Below are 24,826 nucleotides of genomic sequence, written 5' to 3' on the forward strand. Positions count from 1 at the left end.
AGTGGGATTCAAGAAGATGAAAGAAGATGCTTCACAGGTTGTCTTGGCTGATTTCCATCCTCTACACTGTTTATACTGTCTTAAAACTACACAGTATATACTTGATTTGAAGGTGGAATTAGAGAATGAATTTCAGCAACATCAGCTGAACTTCATATGAATCTCTGCTACACTCGATGCAACCTAACTGTGACCGTGAACCCACAGCCACTGTGCATCAGTCACACAATGATATATACTTTAAACCCATCACAGTGCAGCAAACTAACCTGTTTATCCTGGACTAACTCCAGGATAAACACAGTCTGCCTCAGTTTGATTTGCATGTTTCACAATATGAAAAAAACATGTCACATGCAATGTTCCCTCTAAACTGCGCGCATGCGCAATTGTGCACTGCTGGCACAGTATCTGCGCACAAAAAAAAATCAAACCTGAATTGAATTTAAAATTAAAAATTTAATTTTATCTGACAGGATGTTTTGCACTAAGTACTGCAGCAATTTCCTAATGTTGTAAACCTGCTCAACATTTGGCAATAAAACCCATTCTGATTCTGAACAATTCTGTTTTGCAGTGTTAGTCAGTGACTGGCTGCTCCAGTATGGGATCAGAACGATGCCACCTTATCCCAAAGTCCAGCCAATCACGCGATTCGTATATGCGCAGCCAATCAACGTGGTTGACAGGCTATGACAGCGTCCTTATGTGCGACACCGGTGTTTTAGCAAAGCGGCTGATGTGGAGTGAAGCCACGTTAATGACAACGTGTACAACCATTGGATATGTGAGCAGGACAGACGAACAACTGACGGAAAACGTGTGGACTTTATACCAGTTTTTAAATTGTGTTGATCGGCCACGTAAAACCAGAGTTATGATAAAAATATCTGCAATGTTTGTTTTTCTTTCTGTCCGCCTGTGAGCAAAGACGAAACCAAAACCCCCCCACCCTTTCCTATTGGTCGAAAAATGTACCATATCGACCAATCAAAAAATGATATGGCAACACGGCATTTAGTTGTGAAGAGACGGGGGGAAGTTTTAGGAGTGACGGCGGTGTTTTGAGATGTGAGACATTTGCGACGTTTAGCGCAAATCTTGGGTAGTTACTGTGTCGGTTTTTAGGTAAACAGCTGCAAAAAACTTTGTTATTGTTTTGAAGAAGTAACTATATAATTAACTGCCCAACATTGGTCATTATATGCTGTATTTTGCAGACAGAGTTACAGGACTCTCCCAGACCACAGACTCATAATACAAGTCAGAGCTTTATAATAAATAAATAAATAAGTTGTGTTTTCAAAATTGGAGTTCAAGTTATTTTGACTTCCAACAGTGTTAACATGCTACACAGGTCATGAACAAGATTTTTTTTTTTTAAATTCTCATTGTAAGTGGGCTAAAGCAGTTAATTAAAAGTAGTCTAACATAAATGCTGTAATTTGATTACTTTAATAAACATGTAACTTGGATGGATTGGATGCTGGCGTGACCACAGTGCACATGTCTGCTGTTGCTCACAGTGTCCAAGGGACGCTCAGGGAGTTTGTGTGTTCGCTCAGACACGTGAAACATTAGAGGGAACATTGGTCACATGTACAGACCTGTTATGGCCCTGGCCTTGGTAGAAGTGAGGCACCCTTCCTGGAAATTTGAGTGTGGCAACAGACATGGCTTGGACCTTCTGTGAAAGCCTATTGGACCAGCTGAGGGATACCAGACCAATCAGCAACTGATTGGACACATCTGCACCTTTTAAACACAGAGGAGCATTCACTCAGGGTGCAGCTTTGAGTGAAGTGTGCAGTTTGGCCTTTATTGCTGGTGTCTCAAGATTTATTTGTACAATGTTAGTTGTCCTATAGCCTGTGAGGTTCATTTTTATTTCCACTGTTAGAAACTTTAAGATCCTTGATCGTTAATATGCAAATTGTCATGACCATTTGCCTCTTTCATCTCTGTATATGCAACAATACCCTAGTGATAGACGCAGCACTAGAATTTCATTTCATCATTTCAAGAGTCAATTTGGGTTCATTCTTGAAGGTGTCCAGAGAGGTGAAAAAATAACTCCCCTCAAATGTCTCAATCAAAAAGTAAGTGTGTGTTTTGAAAATGTAAGAAGTAGAAACTACAGACATTTGTGTTAAAATGTATTGAGAGAAACCAAAAAGTTGTCAGAAACAAAATACAGAAAGGTAACAACCTGAAAATTCCACAGTCATGAAATGTTTGTACCTTATTACTAAATGATGTCTGTTTTAAGCTGAAAACTTTCACATAGATTTTCACTGTGTGACTCAATAAAGGCCATAAAGAATTTAGAATCTTGAATGAGGAAATACAGTGTCATCAGTTCCCGTCGCTCCATCACAAGCAAATATCGTGTGTTTTCTGTACTCACAAAACTGGACTTTGGCTGTATCTGGGTCAGAATCCTTTATTAATCCCTGAGGAAAGTATGTGGGTTATGTTTGCTCCAGGACAGTAACAGATTGAACTAAATTAAATAATACAATCAATGACAAAGTTCACAAAATATCAGAAATGGCTCAAATGCTTTGGATAGCTTTAGGCAAAGAGAGGGAAGGTCTGGATTTTTGCAGCCTCAGAGCTGCAGAACAGGCTGATCAGCACATCAAGATAAACTGTTCATCATTTTAATTTCAAACATGTTAAAAAGTCAAAGTTTACACTGTTAACAGGAAGCAGTGACAGGCTGATAACTGTGTTGTTAAAATAGTCCATTAATTAGACCTGCGATGAGTCTGGAGCCCTTAAAGGATCAGTCACAGGGACTTTTTCCTGCGAACCTTTTTTGTTTCTATTCAATTCATTGCCACAGAAATGTGATATTACTAAACTTTATGTTAGATATTTATCTGGGTCGAAGTACAGATGAAAGTGCGCAAAGACAATCAGGTTCACTTTAATATGAATTAAAACCAGTCATTCAAAACAACAAAAACTTGAATGCTCAACATGTTTAAACCTATTTAAATCTTACTATGGTGTAAAGCTATTCATAGGCATGTAAACAGGGGTGAGTGGAGGTGAGTTGGTCTAAACATGTAAGGAGTCTGTTTTTCAGTCTTCCACTAGTAGTGAATAATAGTGAATAATCACTATGGTGTTAAACACCAGAGCTCACTCTGGATGCTAACAGAGATATTTAGCTATCTGTTCATCTTCTGTTTACATGACCCAGTTTGTTCAGTCCTGCAGTCAAAGTCTGATTATTGAGTCATTCACCAACAGCACCTGTAGGAGGCGTGGTCTTGTGGCTCTGCAGTCTGTGAGGGGACATGTGGGGCAGTAACCTCCTCATTCACGCCTCCTTTCCCCTCGTTATAAAACTCTCAGATTAACAGATGACAGTTATACAGCAGGTTTCTGGTGACAGAATGAAGATCATCATATTTTTCCCACTTTTGCTTCTGGTCTGCTCTGTGTCAGCAGACGAGACTGAGACTGCAGGCCAACAATCACAGGACATCCACGCTGTGCTGAGAGAGCTGACCGCCTCATTGGCTGTGCAGAATGAGCGGATCACTGTCGTACAGAGAGAGAATCAAGGTACAGTTTCATACATCAATGTGACTTCAGAAACATCCAGAAGATCAGAAACAGGAATGACCAACATTCATGGTTATGTGTTTTCTTATGAAACAGAATATTTTTTATCACAGGAATAATTGGAGTGTTTAATACATAAGTGTTAATATTTTTTAATGGAATCATTGTGCATCTAACCTACATGTTCAAATCATAAGACCCGCATCTTTAGGTCAAACCTTTGATTGTGTTAAGGCCAACGGTGACTAGTCCAAACATAGGGTTAATTCAGCTTGGCACTGCTAGAGCATGCACGGGGACGTTCATCTGTACCGCCCCACATTGTGCCCAGCCCTTTCATAGCCTATACAGTAAACAAACCTGGCCTGTGGTGGATGCACCTGGGATTCTGCTTTCTCAGCTGCCAGAAGGTGAGAAAACCCCTTTCTTAGCATAGACAGTCGCCTACTTCTAGCAAGCATACCTGACTGGTGCTCGGGAAGTTATGCAACGTAAGTGTAAGATTAAAAGAAAAGAGCAAGGTGCAAGTAGAATTAACAACTGATTGGGGAATAGTATTGACAAACATATTACATCAATAATTGAGATAATATTGACATTTGTAGAATTGAGAAAAAACTTATTAGGTAAACAACAAAGACCAACAAAGAACAAAGGATGGAAAGTCACCCAGCAGGAGGAGGGGTCACTGATCCTATATAAAGGAGGGTCAGAGATACCCCATGCTGTCCTTTAGTGTGTCTTTGCTGTTTGTGCTTTAAGGCTCTACACCCCAGGGTTTGCTTCGCGTTGCTTGTTTACTTTTGCTATGTTGTCTCGCTATATTGTACTGATTAATGCTGTTTATATGACCCTGTTTAATAAACTCTAAGAATTCTACTCTTTTCCAGAGGATCCTTTTGAGTGATTTGATTTTTAATTGGATCTGAAAAGCTGGACCCTCACTGTGTTGGTGTGATAAAGTTATCATGTTGGCTTCAAAATTTGCAATTTGACACTTTCTGGGTGAAGATTAAACAGTGTGATATAAATCTGCCCACAAGGTGGCATCATTTTTGCCATTACTGAGTATGTTGAGTACTGATTCAGTACCGATTTGACGTGACTGAGTGATTTTTAAATGTTTTTCAGCTGCCAATATCCCCAATCAGAATGAACAATTATGTGCACCCTGAGGCCACATTTAAAGGCCGATTACGTCACAGCCAGGCGACGAAGCCTGTCCCAATTCGTCGACTCCTTCAAATGCGGATGACAAATGTGTCCTTCATTTCCCCTAATTTGAAGGATGGGTCGGGTGTGTCCTTCGTGGGCCACCATATCCCAGAATTCATAGCACGGCCCAGCCAAATTTCAGCTTCCAACAATGGTGGCCGCTACTAAGTTTTAAAATTAGTCTTATTAATCTTTCTGGGTGAGAAAATAAACTTTTAACATATTTTCAGGCGAGAAAGTAGCTGTGTAAATTGCAAATATCTGCTTGGTTTATCAAGACATCACATATTTGCAAAAGTGCGCCGACGTTTTCAGAGACGTCTGTTACCCACACGCTCGATAGCAAGCCGGGGGGTTCAGCGGACTCCCGGCTTCATTGTTTTCAGACCCCCACTCTTTCGCTACTCAGGTTAAACATGATATATTAGTCACTCGGGAATTTAAAACACAATTTAAATCACACATGCGAATTTAAAGCACACATGTCAGATCTGGTGAAAAATTTTGAATTTTAACCTCCTAGGACCTGGCGTCCACATATGTGGACATCACATTTTGGGTTATTTAGACCAAAATACTCAATTTTGCTCTTCAAGGGCCTGATATCCATTTACAAGGACATTATACTGCTACTGTTCTATCAAAATTGTAAACGAATATCCTCATATGTGGCTCTGATTTTTCATAAAAACAAAAATAAGGTAAGGTAAAAAAAAAAAATCTGGTAATTATGCATGCCGTGGAAGAGTTCAGGTCTTAGGAGGTTAATGGTTTTACATATGAGCATTGGAAAATGGCTCTGGAGCGCCACCTATGCGTCATTAAATGAAGCCCTACAAACACATAGTTTGAGCTACATGTATGAAATCTGGCACACATATGTACCATGCCAAGACGAACAAAAAAGTCATTGGGACCACTGACGCAAACCCAACAGGAAGTCCGCCATTTGGAAGTGAAGGTGACATTTTGGCTCTGATTTTTCCATTTCCAGGCTTTGAACTTTTGCGAACTCCTCCTTGGGATTTGGTTTTATACGCTTCATATTTGGTCAGTGTCAACTACACACCTGTGCCATGTTAAATTGCGGAGCTTTTGAGTTTTTGGGATACGGTGTGACCGTGGCGCCATGGCGAATTTCGATGATTCGCCATGAAACTCCTATTGCCTCTCATTCTATCATACATTGTTTGATCTGGACCAATGTAGACACATATGATAAGGCTCCACCCATGAACATATTTCAACTGCCACATTTGGCATCAGGGAGGGCGCCACCAGTGGGAACAGGAAATGTCATGTTTTACACTTTGGGGTACAGTATTGTGATGGGTGACATCTGCAGCCTCAAATTTCTCCAGGAAAGCCTTAAGGAGTTGGTCTTGGGTTACAATGAAAACTGTGAGTTTTTGCTAAAGGGTGTGACCCCAGCAGCATGGCGAACATTTATGTATCGCCATGAAGAAACAAATTAGTATAACTCAAAGACATCCAGTCTGATCAGTACCAGACTTTACAGACATGATGTCAGACCTGCCCTGAACAGATTGATATGCCCATTGTCAGGAATACGCAGAGCGCCACCTAGTGGGAACAGGAAATGTCATGTCTTTGTCACTTTGATATACTGATTTTCACAGGTTCATCAGGTCCACCCTATAAGCGGTGAATATTAACATCAGTCCCTCAATATTGGAAAATGGCTCCACAGCGCCCCCTACAAAATTTCAAAACATCAGCTCCTGCTCTGTGTTTCATCTAAGAGTCTGAAACCTGGTATGCTTATGTAAGATATCAAGATGTACAAAAAAGTCTCTTGGAGCAATATCTCAAATCCAACAGGAAGTCAGCCATTTTAAAATTAATGTGTAATTTTGGCGACATTTCCCCTTCTTTAAGCCCCGTACTTTGACGAACTCCTCCAAGGGATTTCATCAGATTGACACGATCTCCAGTGCGTGGAATCTAAAGACCTTTGTGATGTTAAATGCGAAGCTTTTTACGTTCAGGGAAACGGGGTGGTCATGGCGGCACCTGGAGTTTCATTCACTCGCCAAAAAGCAGTAATCTGCTGTCACTCAAAAACACAATGTCCAATCTCTCCCAAACGTTGCAGGCATGATGAGAGTCGAGCCCGGAAATGTTTGTTGTCAGTAATTTTTAGAGCACCACCTAGTGGGGCGACTATAATCACGATTGAATGAGATGAAATTTTAGCTGGTGTTAAATGCATGAATTCCATCAATGTGACATCAGATCGAAAATGCTGGTTTTAGGTGTTGGGCGTGGCTTGATCCGCCAGGGTGCGAGGGCCCTCATAACGCTGCTTGCAGCTTTAATTCTGTGTTTTATTTGCTCCAGAGTCGGTTTGGCTGAGATCAAAGTTATTCAATTATTATATTAAATAATCTTTATGAATCCATCGGCTGGGTTCCTCCTTGGTTTTCACACAGCTGAATAAACGTCAAACAGAAAACTGATTAAACAGAAGTGTGAGACGGTCGAGAATTTACTCCAGTGTCCTGTTATATTTTAGATAGCAAGGAGCAGTCGGCCGAGTTTATTAAACTCCACCGACACAGCGGTGATGCTAATCTGAAGGCTAGACCGTCCCATTTCACAGCCTCGCATTTCCAGCCTTCTCGGTCTTTGAAGGAGGCCGCGAAGGCCGGGTCCTCCGAAGGATGCAGCCGACGTTTTGGGTCACAGTTTGTGTTTATGTGTGTGTGTGTTCAACCACCTTGAACTCCTCCAAGACAGATGGGAGTAAAGGTGAAGCTGCCCTGATCTGATCTAGATTCTCGCTGCTGTTAAGCTAGCAGGGATGCCAAGCCACTGCTTCAAATGTTTTTCACTCTCTTCTTCACTCCATCTAACACAGTCATTGGTATCTTGTAGGTCAGAGCCCGTTTTGATAAATCCAGTACCTAAACTTGCAGGAGATGTTGTTCCTGTTACCAAGGGTGTGATCACAGCACTCTCCCAGGCATTTAATGGCGACTCAATGACACAAGCACAGGAAATAAACTCACAAAAAGGACAATACATATGTTTTAAATGTTATCATTGTTGTTATTTAAATATTCACCTTTTTTTCTGAGTGTTTTACGTCTGTACTGCAATAGTATCAAAGTCTGTTAGCTGCAAACGCAAGTCTTGAACACTTTCTTCTTTTCTTCAGACCATGAAGCAAAGCTGAAAGAGCTGGAGAGCAAGATGACTGAGACTGAAAAGTGGAAGCAGCAGCTACAAGGTATTATTTAAAAAAGGTTTTGGCTCTCGTTCATAGATTTGTTAAAAGACATGTGCATTTTTACAGCATGGTTATCTGCAAAGCATGTGTAACACATCTGTACTTACACCAAAGCTTTAATGTTTGGAAGTCAGGACAGTGTACGTTGGGCAGTTCATGAAATATCTGTATTCTGGAATCCAGTCCAAAGTTCAGTGAGCAACGAGCAATTCCAGACCAGCATGCAAAATTTTTAACGCTCCCTACTTTGCCCCAACTGAAAAAAAGACAAAGGACAACTCTCCAAACGATGAACAAGAGAAAAAGAAAAAAGGCTTCTCTCTCTTACTTTGGGATAACTAGGAAGGGTAAATTTCCTAGTTAAATTTACCCTTCGTTTTAATTTGTTGTTGTACAGTTATTTTATTTTTAACTTTAATTTTTATATTTTATTTCATTCCTTCCGAGTTAAATTTACCCTTCATTTTAATTTTCATATTTATTTCCTATCCTATTCATAGTCTTTTTTTCTTTAGGTCACGAGCAGTTGTCTAAGCATTTCACTGCATATCTTACTGTGTATGTGACAAATAAAATTTGAATTTGATTTGATTTGACTGCTGCAGTACTCAATGCACATTACCAGTCAAATGTGACGTTAGTTGAATGTTATATTTAAGAAACTGGGTGGTGCAGAATCATGTTTTTAACTGTTGGTTTGTGTTTGATTGTAAAACATCTTCCCTTGAAAAGTGTGTATTTCTGTTTTGAAGAGGCTCAAAAACAATAAGTTTAAAATAACTTTGGTCATTTCTTTTTCTCCCAGTCCGGCAGGTGGCGTTCTCTGCCTCTCTAAAGAGTGGAGAATCTCAAATTATTGGACCCTTTGACTCACACACTGTTCTGATCTACAACAATGTGTTCACAAACGTTGGAAATGCCTACAGCCCACACACCGGTAATAACACTGAAAGTCACTTTCCTGCTCCGTGCATGTTGTTCTGAGGTTACAGGTGTTCCAACATTTTCTGTCTAACCTGCCAAATCAAATGTCCCACAGGTATTTTTGCTGCACCAGTGAGAGGAGCCTACCACTTTGAGTTTCACGTAGCTGGACCTGGAGATGCGTCACATGGTTTATGTGCCGTGTTAGTAAGGAATGGGATGCATGTAGTTACAGCATGGGATCAAAAAGAGTCTACTTTTGGAAGTTCTTCTAATGGCGTGACGTTGATTTTAGAGGCTGGAGATCAGGTCTTTATGCGTCTGTGGTCACAGTATAAAATATATGACGATCAGCATCACTACTCCACTTTCAGTGGTCATATGCTTTTTGCCATGTAAAAGGGAACTGGTTCCTCGGTTTTTGGGTTTAAAACACAGCTAAAGAGTTTTTAAATAAATTGAATTAAATAATGAATTAAACTTTAAATTCAATTTTATTTATATTGCACTAAATCCCAACAATAATTGCCAGAAGGTGCTTGCAGCATAACTAAGGGAGGATTCAGGGTCACCTGGTCCAGCCCTAACTATATGCTTTAGCAAAAAGGAAAGTTTGAAGCCTAATCTTGAAAGTAGAGATAGTGTCTGTCTCCTGAATCCAAACTGGAAGCTGGTTCCACAGAAGAGGGGCCTGAAAACTGAAGGCTCTGCCTCCCATTCTACTTTTAAATACTCTAGGAACAACAAGTAAGCCTGCAGTGCAAGAGCGAAGTGCTCTAATGGGGTGATATGGTACCACAAGGTCATTAAGATAAGATGGGGCCTGATTATTTAAGACCTTGTATGTGAGCAGCAGGATTTTGAATTCAATTCTGGATTTAAAGGAAGGATATTGTTTTTGTGAATTGGCAACATATACATAAAACTGAAATTCATTAAAATATGCTCCAGTGTAGCCGATATTGAGCTTGATGATATTTTATTGAATCAATATACTCAGTGATGCTAAGCGTTGAATTTATTAAAGCTGTATAACAATTGATGGCGGCACAGTGGCGCTGTGATTAGCACCACAGCCTCATAGCAAGAAGTTGTGGAGGTGGTCTGTGTGGAGTCTGCAGGTTCTCCCTGTGTGTTTGGGTTCTCTTGGGGTACTCTGGCTTCCTCCCACAGTCCAAAGACATGTGGTTTGCAGGTTTAGATTAATTGACCCATAAGTGTGGATGTTTGTCTGTCTCCATGTGACACACTGGCGACCTTTCCAGGGTGACACCCCACCAACCCTGAACTGTGTAAGCAGAGGAGAATGGATGTATGGAATAATAGAGGCAATGGAGAGCAACAATTTAAATTTGAAATATTTCATATTCAGAATCTTGACTACAATGCACATGGTGACAAATGTGTTTATTTTCAATTATCTTCTCTTTTTAAAATTTAGTGTTTCTTCATTCTTTTTATCCTCTGATTAAAGAACTGCTGTAACATCTGTGTTTTCATTAATGTTTATTCTAACAAACCTAAAAACTAACAAATACAACAATTGTCTTCTTTGAGTCATGTCAGATGTGTGAGAAAAAATGTGTAGTTAAAAAAAGAGATAACTAGACAACTATTGCACCGACATGTGTCTGAATGAGTCTGGAACATTTTTGATCTTTACAAAAACAAAAACAGCAGTAAGAAGGTCATTGCGACAAGTAAAACCTGGAGATTTAATAGATCATTGCTTAAACATGAGGATGTCATGAAATATGATTAAAAAGAGTACGCTTTATATTTAGACTGCCTGCAACATCAGCATCTGTTCTCTGGGAAGCAGGAAAAGCTGTGATGAGAGGTAAAATCATTTCATTCACATCAGATGAAAAGAAGAAACCATCAAATCCTTAGAAGAAGCCTACGTGTCCTGCCAGGAACAGGAAATACTGAACAAAATACGTAAAACAAGACTAGAATTAAATGAAATTATTCAGAAAAACTCAATTCTTAGTACAAAGACGTTGCTTGCAAAATTTTGAAATTATAAGAAATCCGGTCAATTTCTTGCAAACCAGGTAAAAATTAGATTAAAAAAAATGACTATATGTGCTTTTAAAGACTTATCTGGGAACACAGTATATGACAGGGATTTCTATAAAACTTTAAACTATATTCACCACAGATAAACTCGTCCAAAAATGAAACGGATCAGTTTCTTTACAACGTAACTCAACGTAGCACTGACACCAGGTGAACTCCAGGGAGCTCTGATAAGTATGCCTGTGGTGGGGCGTGGCCTGCGGTGCCGTGCAGGGAGGGCGGACGCACCTGCACGGCATCCTTAATCACGTCCGCCAAGTTAAAAACACGAGGACTCAGGGGTTGCGGGGTTGTGGTGTGAGGTGATGTAAATAAAATGGCTCAAAACGCTGATCCCTGGACCTGCCGTGCCTTATTCACACCACAATGCCCAATAATAAGGCTCCAGGTCCAGACGGCTTTCCAGCAGAATTCTGCAAAGACTATTCTGGCATCAGTATTCCACAGAGTGTTGCAGGAAATCAAGGAGAATGGCAGACTACCACCAAATGTGAATTCTGCCATTGTCAGACTCCAGCTAAAACCAGGCAAAGACCCTGAATGTCCCACCAGCCATCGTCCAATATCCCTCATTAATGTTGACCTTAAAATAATGTGCAAAGCTCTCTCAAAAAGATTAGAGAAGATAACCGCTCTCAACAGCATGTGTGAGGACACCTGACCAAACGTGTTCCAGCTTCTGTCTCCAGTTGTGATTTGAAGCTGTAGAAATAGAATAGAATTGAATTGAATGCGACTTTGCTGCTTCGACTTCTCGGGAAAAAACTATTTTACTGCAAACTCAGCAAATGGCATTCAAGGATCGATGAGACCTTGTCTGATAAACTTTTGTGGAGCAGCAAAAGTACATCATCTCTCCACACTGAGTAAAGAAGTGGATGGAGAAAGGTTAGCGTGATTTTGGCTGACCACAAACAAGACAGCTCCTTGTCCTGTTTTTCAGTGGCTGCTGAAGTTTTTGTTGCTTCTCTTTGGCCACTACGTTCTTCACCGCTGTATTTCTTCCTCAGTGAAAGCAGGCTCCTGAGGCTTAACACTGGGTGGATTTACTGGAGCAAGTGTGAGGGTCACCACGGAAACATGCACAGTTTCACTGTCCTCTGTAAGGCGATGCCACAGTTGTTGAGTTACCTGGAGTTTGTTGGTGTTCAGGGATGAGTTGGTGCTTTTGGCCAGGTGCTTCAGATAGTGTGAGACGTGATGTTTGGTGGTGTGTAAGAAGCTATTGTGATCCCTGCAGGCACACTGTATACATGCAGCATACTCAGCATCCACCTGCATGAGGAGGTCTTTCTGCCCATGGTACTCTATCAGCAGGCTATCAATGGCATCTCTCATGGGCTGTGTCTGCTGAGAAAGGTCCAGGACATGCAGCAGACCTCCTGCTTTGATGGAGCCTGTGTGTGCAGCTCATGGAGAGGCACTAATAGGCAGTGGAGGCTGTGCTGTCATTTGGACATCTAATGGAGAGGGTTTGGGGATTTTCATAAATGCAGCAATATTATAAATGATAATTGTGAGAGGAAGAGGTGAGCAGAATCACCTTTTATTCTGACAGGATGGATCATTGCTTTTGATCCACAAGAATCTACGTCAAAGACTTCGCCCTGCCACACAGAGGGTTACAGTTACTGACTACAAACGGTAGATAATTCAGATTTGCATCTAGTATTAGCATTTGTATATTGTACCATATGTATTTATTCATATATTATGTTGGGGTACTTCCACCAAAACAAACTGCGGTGTGGAAGAGTAACGTTGTGGTCCAGTGTCCTGACACAGAGTTTTGAGTTTTCTGGTCTTTGTGTTTATTTGGTTTTCTGTCTGGTTCATTCTTTGCTGTTTGTATTTGCTCTGTTTTTGCCTCCTAACTGGAGTCTTGTATCTTATTGTGAACTCTTCTTCTCTGTGTTTGTCTCTTGTACTTTTTCTGTAGATTTACTTCATATGTCTGATTGTTGTTGATTAGTTTCACCTGTGCCTTTTAACCGCATGTGTGACTGGATACAGTTGTGTCAGTTGTCAGCTGTTTGCTGTCACAGTGGCTGTTTCCCTCCTCAGTGTGTGTACTTTGGATTCTGTTGCTTTCAACTTCAAGATTTTTGTCTTCTTTTGGACGTCAACCAGCCAAAATAAAGCCTTCAGTTATTCAGTCTCCCTCAGACGCTCTACATTTGGGTCCTAATCCTGAGCTGCCTTTAATTTTAACGCCATATGATGTATAATAAAACACATTTATGTCTTTTTATGTGCATTCACTGATCATTTCAACACAGTACTGTGTAGCTTTGCCTCTCTAAGATCTTTCAGCTTTGATTTGTTGACTAAAGTAAAAAAATAAAAAGCAAAAATAATTTGTCTCAACACCATCAGTTATGATGCCCAGAGGAGGAGAACTGTGGAAAAACACTGCCACTCACCCAGACCATGACACATAATACTGAACCTTTATTCTCTCTTTGCAAGAACATGACTTGCACTTTCTGTTCTCTGTCTGAGCACAGCACGGATGTCCTTTGGACAGGATTGTTGAAGAGCAACTGGCTGGTCAATAATTTCATTACCTGCCTTTGTCTGATTTGTAGAAATGTGTGAAAAACATGATTGTCTTTATTCTGTCTTTGGACAGTGTATGAGTGTTGGTGAGGTTTCCTCATGTGTTTCAGTAAAACCATAAAGGCCCAGCTGATCTAAATAAGTTCATGACTAACGTAATCTTTATGATTTTGAGATCAACAGAAAACCAGTAACAGCTAGTGTTGGAGCTGTCACACCTCTCACATGGTGAAAATCAGATGACCACTGAAGGTGTTATGATGGTTATCACTGTCATGTATCGTTGAACCAGCCCAGAGACGTACAAACACCTGATCTCCAACCTCTAGAAGCAGTGAGGCTCCATTAGAGGCGCTTGACGACTGTTGTGATGGACTTTCATATGCAACAGAAATATGCTCTTCATTCCTCACCAAGAAAGCACCAATATTGTTTCCAATATAGTTTCCATGACCAACTATGTGGCAGTCAAAGTGGTAGGCTCCTCTCACTGGTGCAGTGAAAATACCTGTGGGACATTTGTTTTTGTTAAATGGAAAATCAGCTGTTAGAACATCTGGAACATCAGCCTGACATCAACATAGCTGAGAAGTGACATTCAGTGTTATTACCTGTGTATGGGTTGTAGGCATTTCCAATGTTTGTGACAACATGTTTGAAGATCAGAGTAGTGTGGTCATTAAAGGGTCCAGTATCTCCATCACCTTGATCCAGCAGAGAGGCTGAGAAAGCCACTTGTGTGACTGAGAGAAAGAGAAATGTCATTTTAAACTTCCTGTTTTTGGGAAGAGTCTAACTCTAAAACAGGAAGTTTAAAATTGTTGTTGTATTTATCCGTGACACCTTAATGGTCGGTGAAAATATTGTCGGACATTAAACCGGTCCAAAAAAGGTTGGGGGCTGCTGATGAGAAATAAACACTCGTGCAACCGCCCTGACACCGGTAGACCGCATACAAGCTTTTAAAAAGTATGCTCAGGTGACCTTATCCGCCACACGGTTTCCGTAGTGTAGTGGTTATCACGTTCGCCTAACACGCGAAAGGTCCCCGGTTCGAAACCGGGCGGAAACATAATTTATTTATCTTATTTCACTTTATTTTTTTCAATAATTTGTCTTCTTTAAGTAACCAAACCATATGCCATGCAGTTGTGTGGTCTTGGCGCGTTGTGGGTAACAAGTGAAACAAATATAAACTGACTGTGTGAAAACTGAATTGTCCGACATGTGTCCCTGAACGCGACCCGTACTCAGGAAGCACGCATGTGTCGCTGCAGCTGTTGTTTAGCGCCGTGTTGCAGTACGTGCTTTAAAAAAAACTATGCAGCCACAGACTTTCTAACTGTCACCAACCACCGATGTGTTCGTTTTCTGCTTCAGCTGTGGGTAAGTGCTTGTATTTCTGCCCTCGGAGCTTCCGTCCACCCGCCGAGACAACCCACAGTTAGCTTTGCAGTCCTAAGCTAACGTTAGCGCGGATGCCGATGTTGGTGTTTCTGCAGCTCTATAAACTCAACAGGAAACTCAGGGAGTTCGCTTTTAGCATAAATCTGTGAAGCTAACCGTTCACCCCTGTCCCCACGACATGCGCAACAATAAGCGAAGAATCTGAGATTTTCAAATACCTGAAATCCGCTGGTTTGGTGCAGAACTGCAGCCTATTGCGGCAAAGAGTAATGCAGCCATTCCAGGTGGAGTAAAAGTTTAATTTGACGCCAGGGAGGATAAATATTGGAGAAAACAATTCAATGAAGAATTCAAGATTAAATCTGTTCGTTCATTTTAAAAATTAGACTAGGAAAATCCCATATTCATACGAAAATTGCACGCTTATGGCCACAATTATGTTACACCCACAGTGATGATAACTACTTCAGAGAATAAATAGGAAAAGCTAAGAAAGATGAGCCATGAGTCCATGTGCTGGACTTTGAACGCTTAAAATATTGGTGGGCGGATCAATCCAAATATCGATGATATTGAAACCTATCATTGTATTGATATTGATCGATACGAGCCTAATGCGACTGATACTTTAGTTTCTGCGGTTTCATCAAAGAGGCAACCTGACTGTCTGTTTAAGTACCGCTGCAGCACAGAGCAGTCATCTAACTGAAGCACGTTGTTTAAAGGAAAACATTTAGTGCAAATGAAAATTCACCAAATATAATATGGCTCAGGTTTGATTGAATATAATTACCCTTTTGTGTTACCTGTGAAAGTAAAAAAAAAATCCCCCCAAAAACACTTAATGGTCATGAAAATGTATTCAGATCTGGCAATTTGATGATGAATCACCCTTAATTATTAAAATAAATATTAGTATAATTGATACTGGCCCTGTAGTTTCTTGGTGTCGGCTCATTACCAAATCTTGCAGTACTGCATACCACTAGTTTAAAATAAATTAGTTTCTCAGTGTACTGTGGATTTGAAGTGAACACAACTCATGTGTGTTTCACTGTTTAAAAGATAAAACTGAGTCCCTGAACACATCTTTTACATCAATTATTTTTTTCCATTAAAATACTTTAAAATACAAAACAGTAAGCTAAAGTAATATTTTTACTCACAGTAAAATATTCACCAGCTGAAGTAAAAAGTTATTGCAGGTTGAGCTTTAATCATTTCTGCACTGTGCATTATCTCGCACAACCTTTTTCTGCATTAGTGACACATTCACAGTATTTTGGTGTCTGCTGATACTGCAGTGCTCTCTGTCAATATGTAAAATCCTCATGACCTTAAATCTATTGACTTGCGTTGTCAGACAGTCTTTCTTTTCACTGATTTGTGCTGATGTGTACAAAATGAATATTTTTCACTTTCAAAAGGGGGGAAAAAAAGAGTGCGGCAATCTGCGCTACGCAGGCCTTAAACAGTGTGTGCACAGTACAATCAGCTCAATGTACAGTCAGTATAAAAATTACGAGAAAGAAAAGATGAGAAAGAAAGAAACTCAGAATGAGCAGCGCTGCTGTAGCAGGCTGCCACACACGGGGGCGCCGGAAGCAGCGAAATGAAGCTCCAAAAACTTCTTTTTAGATTTTAAGTCTGTGTGTTACTGTTTTTATTAAGCACGGTTTAACTCTGTTTTACAAGCGCTGAATATTTTTTAATGCATACATCACATGGATTTTGATGAAATCAGATCCTGTTGCTTTAAGATTTTTCTGAAGATTTTCTGACTTTGGATGCTCATGTAAAATCTTTGGTTCGCTCCTGTTTTTATCACTTGAGAAACATTGCTAAGCTGAGTCCCGTTGTATCGCGCTCCGAATTAGAAATTGTCATTCATGCATTTGTTTCATCTCGTCTGGATTATTGTAATTCTTTGTTTACTTGTTTATGTAAAGCCTCTTTGGAGCGTCTGCAAGTTGTTCAGAACGCTGCTGCAAAGCTTCTGACCAAGTCCTCCAAGTCCTCCCATGTCACACCCCTGCTGATTCAGCTGCACTGGCTCCCCGTTAAATTCAGAATCCAGTTTAAGGTTTTGACCTTGACTTTCAGGGCTCTGCATGGACAAGCACCAACATATATAAGTGAACTTTTACATCCATACATTCCCAGCAGGTCCCTGAGGTCATGTGACCAGGGCTTGCTTGCTGTCCAACACACGAGGCTGAAAACAAAAGGCGACAAAGCTTTTGTGACTGTGGCCCCCAGATTGTGGAAGTCTCTCCCTTTGAGCTGAGATCTGTGGACTCAGTGGTCGCTTTTAAAAAACAGCTAAAAACTCATCTTTTTAAACTTGCTTTTGGTTGATTTTTATTTTTAGGTTTTAGCTTCTGTGAAGCACTTTGTGATTTTTATCTTGAAAGGTGCTATATAAATAAAGTTTTACTTACTTACTTCCTTCTAAGCCTAAATAATTGAAACTGTTTTCTCTTTACTTACAGACTGAGAAGATGTGGCAGTGAAGAGGATGCCTTCAGATAATATCTTGTTTTCGCTACAAGAAAGCTGTCTATAAGTCTAACCAGGTGCCTGAGCAAGGACCAGGGTTTTTGACATAATCGAGCAGTTTCTAATGACTTTGGGCTTTAAATGTCAATATGGATGGCATTGAGGAGAGCTACATCTGGGAGCGCCGCATTGCCCATGGCATTAGGTATCAAAAAGGAGCAGTCCCCTTCCCAGAATCGGTTGATATCGGTCTGGAGTTCAATGCGGCACTTGAAAGGAAGGAGAAGTTGGATCAGAGCCTGCTGACGAATAGTGTTATGCTGGAAATTTGTCAGTTTGCCAAAACAGTGACCAGGTCTGAGAAGTATTTCCTGTTCGAAATGCTGGAGTTCAACTTCGACCTCGGCTTTGACATAAACAACGACAGTCTGTGCTACATCTATGCAGTTCGTGTCCACAACAGAATTAAACTCCTGAAGGAGCAAATAAAGATGAAGCCAAATAGATGGAAAGAAACATTTCAGTTGCCAAATCCAAGTGTTTTAGCCGGGTCCAAAGAAGACGTGTCGGGACGATACTGTCCAAAATGGAACAAAATTGCTGATAGTTCAGTGCTCACTGTCTCCAGCAAGAACTGTCAGTCTTCAGACAACCACGAAGCTGAAACTACCAGAGATGCTAGCAATAAATACACTGTAACAAAACAAGGAGGAATCCGTTTGAGAAAACCACTGGGCGCTAACCCTTTCTGTGCACAACTTGGTGTGACCCTAGCTATTCGACCAAGTCACGCCCCCAAACAGAAACTGGACCCAAGTCTGCTCACCAACAGTGTGATGATAGAGATGCTTGATTTTGCCCGAGTGCTGTGTGGAAAACACACTTACCTCGTTTATGAACTGGTCAAGCACAACTTTGGTTATGCTTTTGATAAACCTCAGTTCCGAATGTGTCTAAACAGGGTGATCGAGAGAAAATACACCTGTCTAACAGCTGAGGACAAAGACGCTTTCAGAAAGGAACTTTTTAAGATCCCGGCTGAGAAGAATAAATTGGAATATAAAGGTAAAAAACGAAAAACACCTGATGCAGATAACCAAGAACTGGAAGCACAAATTCTGGCCACCAATAAAAGACAAACACGGAAGCAGCAGGCTAGCAGAATGGAGGAGATGAAGGAGGATGATTTGTCATACATGTGTCCTGTTGAGTTTGAGACCGAATTGCAGTCAGAACCAGAAGCTGAGCCAGAAAATGTGAAACCTGAAAGCTGTTTGTCAGGAATGGAGGTAGAAATGAACGTGCTGCAGGATGTAAAGCCAGAAGAGGAAGAAGTCTTCATCTCACCAATGCAACCTCTGAGTTATGGCCACAAATATTCTTCGTCACCCACACAGACAAAGGATGCAAGTCAAGAATCATACTGGTGTCTGTTCTCTGAGGGAAGATGTGCAGAAACCCCAAAGCAGAGGCTGTGGCTGAGGCGCGCCGCTCGCACTCAACAGATCCTGACGTCGAGCCGAGTCAATGATATGTTCGCCCACTGCAGAGAGATCGGATTAAACTTCAACTTTTGTTCACCAAAACGGAGCTTAGATCTACAACTGTTGACCAACTGGGTAATGTGGGAGGTTTTCAAGTTAGGAACTGCTTTGTCGAGGAGTGTACGCAGTTTTTTATTTGAAATTCTCCTAAACAACTTTACTCTTACGCTCCAAGATGAGCAACATGAGCGCAATTTCTTAGTTTACATGATGGCAAAACATAAAAATCTTGTAAACCACCCGAAGAGTCAGAATATGGATTTTCTCTGCAAGCCTTTCAAACTCCCTGAGATATACCACATGGTTGATGTGACCAGCAGTTTTCAGACTCAACAGGAACTCCAGAGTCAAGGGCAGAAAGGGTTCGATTCATCAGATTCAGCAAAGAGGGAAGAAGCTGAACAAGAAGAACACCCTTTTTGTAAGAAGTTGGGTCTAAATCTTTGGTCAACCGTAGAACGTCCGTCAGACCAGAAGCTTGATTTGACCATCCTGACAACAGGCGCTGTGCTTGAGATCTTCAGCTTTGTAAAGGAGCTGTGTGGTGAGGCCCGCAATACTGTTAATGACATCCTTGAGCACAATTTTGATCTTCATCTCCAAAGTGGTGAGACTGAGGCCGCGCAGAAGATCCAGAGATGGTACACAACACAGAAAAGCTTGATGAAAAAGCAAAACATGTCACCGAAAATCAACAGGTGGTTAAATACGATTGTCCCGCTGAAGGGCAACTTGCAAGAGATTCCTCACTCACCAACCGAAGATGGGGACCCAGATCCAGAAGGGGAATTGGACGGCTTTGGTGGATTTGTCAAACGCTTTGACTACCAGAACTGCAGGGAGATTGGACTGGACCTCGACCTCGGCTCCAAATCAGAAGCCAAAACGAAACTGGATTTGAAGGTTCTGACAAGAGGAGTTTTGTTTGAGTTGCACCAATATGTGCAACAAAATTACAACCGATACGTTCCTGCTCTGTATGAGATTCTGGAGTACAACTTCGATCTGAGCTCTCAGAACCACCGGAAGGTGGAGTTCGCCTGGTCCATCGCCTCACAGGTCATAGCCATGACTGGCAAAAAACGCAGAAAAGGGGATTACCTGACCAAAGTTTTTGAGCTGCCTTTCGAGGCCTCCAAGTTCCCCGAGTCTTCCCAGGTGGTCTTTAAAGAGGAGCCGAAGGATGACTTTGGCGAGCCGGACTTTGGCGAGCCGGACGTTAATAATGACAATGATGACATTGTGTTTGTCCGAAAACTGAAGCCTGTTGATATGGAAGTCGAGATAGAATAAAGTTCCAGCTGCTGTTTGTATTTCAAATGTCAGTTTTCAGGATAGAGTTGCGACTGAACTGCTTTATATCTACCAGGTTAAATCAGTTAAATTCACCTTTACCCATTCATATAGAAATGGGGATCCTCTTTCTGTTTAGCATGTGCCTAAAATCCAACTTGACCTTTACCCTGGTGGACATAAAGACGATGAGACGCTTGATCGAGTTTTGTTTTGGTCTATAAAGTGGCAAAAAACAGTCTCGCGATCAAATTTTTCTTTTTTTAACTGTTGACATCTTGGGATTACTTGTAGCAAATATCTTTTAACTTGAAGAAGAAATACTTGCATTTAAAAAACTGAAACTTGATCATGTTTGAATTCAGTCTTGAAATCAGAGTTTAATGTTAGTGCCCAGCAGATCCAGCTGTGTCTCAGGAAGTGGGGTCTTTGCAGACGATAAAGGTTCTGAAATGTGAACGACGTGTTACTGCTGGGCCTCCTCGACTCTGCTGTGGTTCAGCGCTGCTTTAGTCACAGTAGAGTTCTTTTGCGTACCATTAGGTGCGTTACGACTGGAGTGTAACAGACGAGGAAGTAGACTATCCACGTCAATGTAAACCGCTCGAAATTCAGCCATCAGTGACGTGAGTTAAAGAGGACAGAATGAATGGTCACGGCTGGCGTATTTAATTGTTTTGACTGATTCGTGATGTCGCCTCTGTCATTTAATAAAATGTGAAAGAAAACATTCCACCTTAAAATTTGGTCAGTGTTCATTATTATTTGTCTCTTGACTTTATTTTAATAGTAAAGCTCAAAGGTCGGTGAAATATCCTGTTATTGTAACAGTTTATATAAAGCAGCGCACACGGCTGTGGTTTAACGTTCACGTCGCTCATGAGTTTTGAGCTTTCGAGTCATGACCAGATGTTTGGGCAGGGGGTACAGATGTTCTAGTTCATATTTAGTTTATTTTATATGTGAAGGAAAATCCAAAGTCATAATTTTTTACTTTTATTAGCAAACCAAATTTATTCAAAGATTCAGTGTTTTCTAGTTTTTGAAATTGTCTGTATGCAAAATATGGGTTTGTTAGTCTGGTCAGCCCTTAAAAAGTTGGTGGATACTTTTTTAAGCTTGCATGGCCCAGGTAAATAAAAGTGATCACAACATGCACATTAATGGGACATCAAGTGCTCTTGAAGTTCTGACTGCAGCTCCTGCCCAGGATGTTAAATCTTTTATTCTTTACTAAATATTGTAAATGTGTTAAAAACACCTGTTAAAATGTTGAAACCTGCAGAAACACGTGTGGACTTGTCACGAATGTCACGCTGTTTGGCTTGAGTGTGATGTAATAACTGCTTCGACTAAACGAATGCAGCTTGCAGTGTGCTGTCACAATAATTACAGGCTTCCAGTGGATTATATAACCAACCCTGCAGATTTGAACTGATGGAGTCAATTTGCATTTTAAGTGATTCAATTCAAAGTGTAAAAATAACCCAATGAGACTAATTGACTTGTAAACTTTCATTAGTATATCCTCACATGATGGGTACATTAATTTTTAAGTTGATCATTACACCATATTTAGTCAGGCTTTTTCAGGGCTTCCCATCATGCACTCTGTCACGGCCCATTTATCCTCTGCAGGCTGCAGCTGGGATGCTTTTGGTCTCAAATTAAACAGGTGTCACTCATCAGTTCCTCTGAAAGCTTCAGGACATTTAATAAACAAAGGAGAGGAGATGAAGCTGCAGTGTTTCTGTTCAGTGTCCACTAGGTGGAGCCAAAGGCCAGGTTTATACATTTGCAACAGGACAACTGATATAAAAAGATGCACTTAGATTAACTGCACAGAAAATGAAGTTTTACATTTTGATTATATTGGAGAGGTTTTTTCTCACTGGAATTTCAGCCGAGTGCGCGTTAAACAGAAACCGTCTGCAGCTTTTATTTTTCGATGAAGGAGACGCCATCTTGTAGCCCAAACGTCCACAGAGCAGCTCAGCTCCACAGCCGTTCATCTCGCTTTGATGAGAAGCTGTTGTGTTCCTTTCTGGCACCAGCAGAGTAGCTTTGCTTGATTCATAATTCAGAATAATCCTTCCTGTCAGTCTGGGCCTTGATTTCATTTGTTAAGTAAGTGGTTTAGCTTCTCCGTTAAACCAACTTCTTTTTAATGAACTGTTGAAAAGAAACGCTTGAAGATCCAGTAGGTGGGGCTTCTGTGCCTGAGATAACCATATTAGGCGCTTCCTCTCTGTGTGACATCAAACAGAAAGGATACACACACACACACGTATATACTGACGTGAGGAGAAGCAGAAAAGATCCACTTTAATGAGGATTCAGAGTCTGGTTTTCTCCTGGCCTGCTGCACGTGCTCAGTGTTTTATTCTTCTGCCCACATTGATTTTTTTTCTATTGTGATGACATCACAGAGAAAAAACACATTTTTCTGAATCCTGAACAAATCCACTGAAACCTCACTGGATTAAAAGCTCACAAAAATCTCATTTTTAAGCTGAAAGTTTCCTTTTATTTTGAGCGACCACTGGGTGACACATTAAAGAGAAAAACCTCCACGCAGTGTCTCAGCTGGGCAGCTTCAGCGCTTCTTATCATTGATTCTCAAAGTATCCTGGAGGATGGACACTGAATTTCCCACTGATATTCCCACACTGGGACTTTTGGACCAACAAACCGGTCCAAAAACTCCCAAATCTGTTAATGTAGGGCTCACTGGATATTTCTTTAACAGATCGTTAAAACAGGTTCAAACTTAGAGTCTTGCTTCTCAAACAGCAGATAAGAGATTTATTTTGCTGTGTGTTATTTAACCATGTGTGATTATGGACAGATGGGCAGTAACGCGTTACTGTAATCCGATTACTTTTTTCAAGTAACGAGTAAAGTAAGGGATTACTATTGCAAAAATGGTAATTAGATTACTGTTACTTTCCCGTAGGAACGCTGCGTTACTGCGTTACTAAAACCGTGATGTTTTGCAAGAATGTCTCATGACAGTGACGTAAGCGAGTGCGACGTTCGTGACAACAGCTGTGTGCAGATCAACAATGGATCATATATCGAGTGCAGAGAGAGTATGAGCGTGCAGCGTTTAAAGCGTGGAAGTACTGACCTTACTTTGAGTTTGATTCCATAAAAAGTGACAAAAACATTAGTGTCCGTTGTGCGTGGGAAGAAAACTTCTTTTTACAGCGAAGAAAACCCTAAACTTCCAAACAAGCACAGAGTAGCTACGACGTAATGGGAAACTCACAGAGAAACTCGCGGATTCTTCCACTGACCGCGGCACACCTGCACCAGGGTAACCCTCCGCCTACCCCACTCCTGCTTTACAGGTGAAAATAGAGCAACAGGACCGCTAGTCTTTGACTTTATTTATTTTCTGCTGTGTTTTACTTGCATCTATTTGAAAGACTGAGTGTAAACACAAAAAAAATTATTTTATGAGCTGGAATGTGCAGAAAATAAGTTTAAATGTTAAACTAATTTCTTCCAGTCAGAGAATGTTGCAGATAATTAAATTTTTGCTTGATGCATAAAGTTAAAAGATTAAAACTAATAAAACAAGTTTTAAAAAGAGACTTTTCCATTTGATTACATTTTGTATGATTATGCAGAAAAAGTAGAATTGGGCTGAAAGATCTATCACTTTATCACCTATTCAGGTGTTTTTAAAAAGTAACTAAGTAATTAAGTAATTGATTACTTTTGAAAATAAGTAATCAGTAAAGTAACGGGATTACTTTTTTGGGAAGTAATCAGTAATTAGTTACTGATGACTTTTTTCAAGTAACTTGACCAACACTGATTATGGATGCACAGCAGCCACCAGGACACGTCCCGGTTCTCCTGATGGAGAAAGACAAAAATCTTTGCTCCTGTTTTGCAGTAACATGTAATCTGAACGTAACTCGTCATGATGCCTTCATGTGCTGTTATTTGTTAAAGGGTAAATGTGCGGATCACACGTTGGTGTTTGTTCACATCTGGAGATAATTCTCAGGGTTTGGTGTCTAAGTTCAGGTGAAAAACGGACACTGATGGGAGTCTTGAGTCTGTGATGGTGAAGCCGAGTGAAGCCGGCAGCCTCCGTCCCCGCATGGATAAAGGTTTTTAAAGAAGCGGACGGGCTGGAGCAGCACACTTTGGTCCTGTTGGATTATGACAGCTCTGCTGTGAGCCCACAGAGTCTCTGAGCAGATTATGAGCTCCGGTGAAGACGAGTGGGAAATGTGTGGGAGAGCAGCTGCAGAGGTGAGGAGTGTGCACGTCCATATGTCGGTGCAGATGAGGCACTGGGGATGGAGCGTGTCGCTGCTTGGGGAGCTCAGATTTGTCTGTGTGACACTTTGCAGTATAGCACACACACATGTAACTGCATCCTGTGTGCCCTCATGCTGGTGATGGGGGTCATATCCACGGGAATAATTCACACCTCTCATTGTGAACACTC

At 40.9% G+C, this 24,826-nt stretch overlaps 3 protein-coding genes, 1 non-coding gene and 1 pseudogene across 4 annotated transcripts; 3 read left to right on the top strand and 2 right to left on the bottom strand.

The window, feature by feature from the left end:
• Nucleotides 1-3,359: 3,359 nt before the first annotated feature.
• On the top strand, nucleotides 3,360-10,457 carry LOC146510523 (complement C1q-like protein 2). The gene is made up of 4 exons (XM_085175199.1): nucleotides 3,360-3,579; nucleotides 7,976-8,047; nucleotides 8,853-8,984; nucleotides 9,087-10,457. Exons 1-4 carry the CDS (start codon nucleotides 3,375-3,377, stop codon nucleotides 9,368-9,370), a joined length of 693 nt encoding a protein of 230 aa, XP_085031325.1. The 5' UTR covers nucleotides 3,360-3,374; the 3' UTR covers nucleotides 9,371-10,457.
• A 1,212-nt stretch (nucleotides 10,458-11,669) lies between these two features.
• LOC146510524 (uncharacterized) lies at nucleotides 11,670-12,488 on the bottom strand (annotated as a pseudogene).
• Nucleotides 12,489-13,735: 1,247 nt separating this feature from the next.
• Nucleotides 13,736-14,426, bottom strand: LOC146510525 (complement C1q-like protein 3). The gene is made up of 2 exons (XM_085175200.1): nucleotides 14,224-14,426; nucleotides 13,736-14,120 (listed from the first exon to the last, which is right to left on the bottom strand). The coding sequence occupies exons 1-2, from the start codon at nucleotides 14,375-14,377 to the stop codon at nucleotides 13,834-13,836; spliced, it is 441 nt and encodes a 146-aa protein (XP_085031326.1). The 5' UTR covers nucleotides 14,378-14,426; the 3' UTR covers nucleotides 13,736-13,833.
• Nucleotides 14,427-14,611: 185 nt separating this feature from the next.
• trnav-aac (transfer RNA valine (anticodon AAC)) lies at nucleotides 14,612-14,684 on the top strand. The gene has a single exon. It is a non-coding gene; the product is annotated as a tRNA-Val (tRNA).
• Nucleotides 14,685-14,744: 60 nt separating this feature from the next.
• LOC146510527 (uncharacterized) lies at nucleotides 14,745-23,952 on the top strand. The gene is made up of 2 exons (XM_085175197.1): nucleotides 14,745-14,998; nucleotides 17,512-23,952. Exon 2 carries the CDS (start codon nucleotides 17,668-17,670, stop codon nucleotides 20,353-20,355), a length of 2,688 nt encoding a protein of 895 aa, XP_085031323.1. The 5' UTR covers nucleotides 14,745-14,998; nucleotides 17,512-17,667; the 3' UTR covers nucleotides 20,356-23,952.
• Nucleotides 23,953-24,826: the final 874 nt, after the last annotated feature.

The sequence above is a fragment of the Neolamprologus multifasciatus genome, chromosome 10, assembly GCF_963576455.1.
Source record: "Neolamprologus multifasciatus chromosome 10, fNeoMul1.2, whole genome shotgun sequence".
Taxonomy (NCBI): domain Eukaryota; kingdom Metazoa; phylum Chordata; class Actinopteri; order Cichliformes; family Cichlidae; genus Neolamprologus; species Neolamprologus multifasciatus.